Source organism: Centropristis striata, chromosome 23, assembly GCF_030273125.1.
Source record: "Centropristis striata isolate RG_2023a ecotype Rhode Island chromosome 23, C.striata_1.0, whole genome shotgun sequence".
Taxonomy (NCBI): domain Eukaryota; kingdom Metazoa; phylum Chordata; class Actinopteri; order Perciformes; family Serranidae; genus Centropristis; species Centropristis striata.
The window spans coordinates 19,293,895-19,299,894 of record NC_081539.1 but is presented as its reverse complement, the minus strand read 5'-3'; the positions used below and the strand labels follow the sequence as shown (position 1 = coordinate 19,299,894).

The 6,000-nt window shown below is 43.9% G+C and overlaps 1 protein-coding gene across 3 annotated transcripts in view; it reads right to left on the bottom strand.

Annotated features, from left to right (window-relative positions):
• The window catches only part of sema5a (sema domain, seven thrombospondin repeats (type 1 and type 1-like), transmembrane domain (TM) and short cytoplasmic domain, (semaphorin) 5A), a 138,267-nt gene that overhangs the window by 10,817 nt on the left and 121,450 nt on the right, over positions 1-6,000 (bottom strand). For all 3 annotated transcript variants that reach the window (XR_009389902.1, XR_009389901.1, XM_059326841.1), the window contains exons 17-19: positions 3,319-3,528; positions 1,056-1,226; positions 651-806 (exon numbers count right to left, since the gene is read on the bottom strand). Coding sequence is in view for 1 of the 3 variants with exons in the window: in XM_059326841.1 (XP_059182824.1) it covers positions 651-806; positions 1,056-1,226; positions 3,319-3,528 (537 nt within the window). In the remaining 2 variants the exon portion in view is untranslated. The remainder of the gene's footprint in view (positions 1-650; positions 807-1,055; positions 1,227-3,318; positions 3,529-6,000) is intronic.

Genomic DNA, 6,000 nt, shown 5'->3' with positions numbered 1-6,000 from the left:
GGTAAAGTATTCCTTTAACACCGCATCGAGCCTCGTTAGGAGCAAGGTTGCATTATTAAGGGGAAAATTATCACTAAAGCATGGATGCCAGAAAATAGTACAAAATAAATAAATAAAAATGCTTGAATGACCAGGTACAGAAAACAGCACACAGGAGCCATTACCCCATTTCCTTCCAACATTAAAAAAAGTAAAACTGCTGGTGTAAGTGCTTTTTGCATGGCCTGACAAGGCTCCTAGGCTCATAATGAAACTAATATAGCAGCAGGGCTGTTGGAATGAGTAGGGAGACTGCCCTTAAGTGTAGCACCCGGGTTCACGCCCCCGTGTAATCACCTGCCGCACTCTGGAGTCCTTGAGCAAGACACTAATCCCAAGCATCCCCAAAAGTGCTGCCCTGTCGCTGAACCTGACCTCCGACCTGAGACGAGTCCCTTAGAGGGATCACTTACGTATTTCATTATCACAGGATTCTTGGAAATGAACTGAATTACCGCTGTGGGCATATGGTGGTGGGTGGTGCAGAATGAGTGTGTGTGTGTGTGTGTGTGTGCTCAAAGTTGTGTGTTAAGTCATGCATGAGTGCCCAAGACTTTCCTGAAGAGAAGAAGCTTGTGTGCGTGCATGAAGGCGCATGTGCATGTGATCACCTGGTATAAAATTGGAGTCAGGGGAGCATGGCCTGGTCTCGCTGTTGTTTCCTGAGCACTGGTTTCCAGTGGGAAACAGGACATCACAGTGACGCACACGCATCTGGGCCCCGTTGGAGTCGCAGTGGGACCACTCTGACCAGCTGGACCAGCTCTCTGGAAACGGCAATGACAGTGTATCTCACAGCTTGTCCAGTGTGTGTCCATATATGTGTGTGTGCATGAACTGTGTGCGCCCTCAGCTGTATATTAGTCATGCATGAGTGTCCTCTGAGAGGCAGAGAGAGACTAAAGAAAATAAGCAATGAACCTGTGATGGATTGGTGGCCGAGTCAGAGCCCCTAAGCTGCTTATCACTGAAGTGTGTGTGTGTGTGTGTGTGTGTGTGTGTGTGTGTGTGTGTACCTGGACAGGACTGTGTGTTGCACAGTGCCTCCTCAGTGTGCAGACCCAGGCAGATGTCCCCTCCGTAAGCCGGCGGGGGGTTGCTGCAGGTGCGCGTCCTCATGTAGTGCCCCCCTCCACACGTCACAGAGCACTTGGACCATGAAGACCAGCATGACCAGCTGCCGTCCACTAAACCAAGAATATCAGTGTCATTGATGCTAAAAAACAGAATGATTATCTTTGAATAATCATTTTATATTTCTGTAATCAATGTGGGACAGCAGTGAAATAGTCAGTAAATTTCTCATTTTCTCAGAGAATATTCCCTAAAATGTGTGCTTTTGTGTTTTCTCGGATTTAGGTTCCAGGTCATTTGAAAAGACAATTTCCTCTGAACATCAAGTGATTGGAAGTCATTCCAAGCCATTTCAAACAGCGATGCGTGACGCAGAAATATCAAGCAATTTGAAGATGTGTGTGTGTGTGTTTGTGAGGGAGAGAGTGTTTTGAAGTGACAGGAAGTGTGCTTCATCCAGCTGTTACAGCAAACGTCTGACCCCCCTCGAACTCAACAGTCTCTCCTCTGATTAATAAAGATAAATGAAGCATCACGATCCACTGCTGCTGTTCCTATCTTCATGTGGTGCCAAATGGCAAACACGTGAAAATTCATGACAGTGTCAGCACACAAAGAAGACGTAAATAGATGAAGAGAGGGAGAGAAGATGGTGGGGAGAAATTAAAAGAGAGCAATAAAAAGGTGGTAATATTTGTCCATGGATCGCAACAGAGGGAAATATCCTTTGCCAATCATGAGGATAGAACCTTACTTCATTGTGGCAGAGAGATATTACCTGTTCGGAACCACTTGTGAATAGCTTTTAAAGACCTTATGATGGCTGGCAGCACAGTGCAGGTAATTGAAGTTGCCGATGCTTTTTGTCATCTCTGTGTAATTTCTCTATCACAAAGCGACACATAAGTCGATTCCTGGCCCCTGATGACGGATCGTCTCATCTGGGGCGCAGACGCAAGAAAAACACAGATTCATTTATTTCCAAACCAGATGGATGGAGCGCATAACACCTTCTCTCTCCTGCTCCTTCACGGCACACATTTAAAAAGCACTGGAATAGCCATAGGAGGATTACAATTGGTCTACCAGCACGGACTGCCTGCCTGCCTCAAAATATCTCACTTTCAGAGGGGTGCTAATTGAGTACGCATTAGTATTCATTACTACTCAGGCTACGTTAAGTCGGTTCCTTTGGGGGACAGGAGCGCAGAGTTGTTCATCAACACACTGTAGCTAAGGTATTATTACAGTCAACATCCCAGAATAGGTGTACGACATGTATTAGCATAGTGATACAGGGCAGGGAAATCAAAGTACATTCACTCGACATTTAACTCAAGGGGAACATTAGTGGCAACCATACAGGCAGAGCCTTCCTGAACAAAGCAAATCTGACGCTTTCAGATCCAAAGTCTTCATCTGAGCTCGCAGCTGATAACAGCTTAGCGCCTGCTCTCAAGCTGTTGGGAGCTGAATGGCTCGCTCTTTCCCCGAATGAATTAACTGGCTGTAAAAATAGTATCAATGGCTGTGCACTTTTGTGGCTTTTTTGCTTGGTTACGGCGTGGCACCAGCTATGAAGAGGGATGAAGAAGACGCGCAGGTCCAGGCTTTTAGTGAGATACCTAAGCCCTACTCCAGGGGGCTTGATTAATAATCATCTGAGACAACATTCCTGCTTGTCTGCTTGGCGCCTGTGTTGGATACCAGGTGTGCTTTATGCCAAACTAAGCACTGGATTTCCATTTAGACAGCTTACTTCCCTTGTCAGACAGAGTATTCTTTTAATTAGAAAGCTTCCTCTCTCGGTCTTCCGCTAGAGGAGTGTTGAAAATGCATTGTCTCAGGGCTTTTCACAACAGAATAAGGCCTCCCATAGCTGGCAGCATAATTACCCAGCAATGTAATTACATACTGGAGCGCCACAGGGATTGTCTCTTTGATTCCTGGTGTAAATTGGGGTCTTCGTCACACCTCTTATCTGCAACTGATTTCTTTTGTGGTTCCTGATGATTCGCAGTCATTTTGTCACTGTAATTCTTTATCCATTAATCAAGGAAAACATAGCTTCAGCATGGTGTGAAGTAGTGTGTATTCATCTGTGTGTGACTGAAAAAGAGAGCTGGTGATGTAATTGACTGCTGGTGTTGTGAATGTTCTCCTGCTCAAATTAGCTTGCAGCATGTGTTTGGGTGCGTTCCTTACCTGGACAAGGGGTGATGTTACACTCCTGATACTCCTGTGCTGGCCCCAGGCAGGTCTGACCTCCGTACCTGGGCTCTGGGTTACTGCAGGTCCTCTTCCGGCTGCGGATTCCCCGGCTGCAGTCTCTGCTGCACTGGGACCAGGAACTCCAGGACGTCCAGCCCCCATTCACCGTGTGGCCTGAGATCCTCCCAAGACGAAGCACCTCTCCTGTTGTGGAGACATAAAGAATGTTTTTCCCATATTTTCAAAACAACTTCTGCTCTATGTCACACCTGTGGTTAGATTTTTGTAGTATTTTAGACAACATTTGTTATAAAAGCTGTTTTGTGCAAGAAAGAAGATGATACTTGTCCTCCACTCTTGGCATCTGTGTACATCCATTTCAAAGAGCGAGAAGAGGTCAGAGAGTCAATAGCAGCACTTGATAACTGCTCCTACAAAGCTTTTAGAGATACTCTGAAAGCTTTAACTTGATTTGTGCAAAAAGAGCAGAACCCATCGCATGTTTGTGCTGTTGTGGAAGTCATTTTGTGCTGTAAAGATATTCAATGGATATAATTAAAAATCAAATGGTGGAACATAGTGTAGAGGCTCATAGTTATACCTCTTTAATAAATCAAATCTGAAATGATACTGATGTTTAAGGCATTTATTTAATATCATTTTAAGCAGTCATGGTTGCACGGCTCTAGTGATAGATCAGTCTATCCTCTGCGACATTCATGGTCCTAAGACGATGAAGCCTAATGACTAATGACAGTTTAAAAAGTAAATAAATGTACGTAAATGCCGGCAGTGAAGCAGTTACGAGGGTAATAGAAGTTACGAAAAAAATTTAAAGAGTAGTTTACTTTTGTTTTTACAAGGGACACAAATCCTGTTCTGCTGGGTGAAAGTCCGTTTGTTCGACCCATCCACCAAATAGAGTGTGACATCCGCCATTTACACTCCGCATTGCCGTCATCACTACTACTACCTCAACAAGATGGGAGTGGAGGACAGTCTAAAACATAAATGAGTCGTATTTTGCTGCCAATACAAACCACTCTATGTTGTCATTTTTGAGGGGAGCCCAGCCTCCAATTTCCCCAATTTGATCTGAAAAAAGCTACATTCAAAGCAACCTCAACAGTACGTTGTGTTTTGTGCTAGTTAGCAAATGTTGCCATGGTAACACTGAAGTTAGGGTGCATGGAAAACATTATCCATTGTTAGTATAAGCACATTAACATTTAGCTCAGAACTGTTGTTAAGTACCGCTTAACAGAGCCTATATACAAAGTCAATGCAAAGACACAAACGCAAATTTGCATGGAGCAATGCAAATTTACTCAAATACACGTTCGCCTGAGTTATAATGTTTGAAGTTTGTATAACACTGTGTCATGCTGCCTATCAGTGTTGAGATTTTTCTGATACATAGTACATGGTCTAAAAATATGTATTTATTTCTTGAACTCAGCTATTAGTTGTACCTTACAACGAAGTTAGCACAAATGTTAGCATTAGCTGCCTTATTCAGATGTCCATTCAGATGTCGTAATTCTGGAGGCGGAAATTCCCTTCACGTTTGGTCTGAACACAGCTTTAGTCTTGTTTGTATATTAGTACATTTTCAAGTAACTGAAGCCAGTAAAATTGGTCATAAAAATAGAAATTCCATCTTTATTTCTGTATTTTTTCATTTGAAGTATTGTACTAGTGCTGTTGAATGAGAATGGGGAGCAAGATAGACAAGAAGGATACCAACTTAGGAAATCAGCTGCACAAATGTAATCCATCATTTAATTCTTAACAGACCCCTTGTCATTCTGTAAAGATGGATTTAGTGAGAACTGAGTGTGTCCTGTCAACACGGGAACGCTCCCCCTCATCAAACAACATCAGTTGACTAATCTGTGTACACTCATCTGGAATGAGTCGAATAGAGGGTTCCTAATGAAATATGAAACCGTCATTTCTATTAAACTATAATTACTGCATGCATTAATCAGCACTGTGGAAATGAGCAGAATGAGCGGGGAGAGAGGGAGCTCCTGGCCTTTTTGAATGAAAAGAGTGAACTCGTCTTTTTCGAGTGAATGATAATCACCTACAATGAAATGATTGTCCAAGCACTTCTCTGATGATTCACTCATTCAACAAACTGGACTTTTATCTACGTTTTCAGATAGCGGTAGAAGTCTTTATTTTGTGTCTGTGCTGCTTTACATCACTCTGTCTCATCCTGCTCTTTCTGCCTGTTTAGGGGACAGACAGCAGAGTCACATCTGGAGTCTAAACCACTCGTCCATGCCGCAGCAGCCTTTCATTTAGTCTCATTCTCCTTTTAATCTTGATTTCTTGTTATATCAGAATCTCATCTATTACTGTATGCTCCCAGCCTCTCTTTATCCTGCTGTTCCCCTCTGTCTATCTTTCCCATTAACCTTCTCTTGCTTTTCGCCTTGCTCCCCCCTCCACGCTGTCCTCCAACTTGGCCTCGTTGTTTTGTCAGCGTGCTCTTTTCACTGACAGTTAGCGTTGCGCGGCTGCTTTGTATTCTCAGGGAGAGGACAGTGTGTTTACCTAGCCCAAATCCTCGACCTCTTCATAACTACGGCCGACCTTGGCAGTGCACAGGCCGACTCACCCCCGGCATCAAGCTGGCGTGAGCGTTGACAGGCCCGTCGAGGCTCC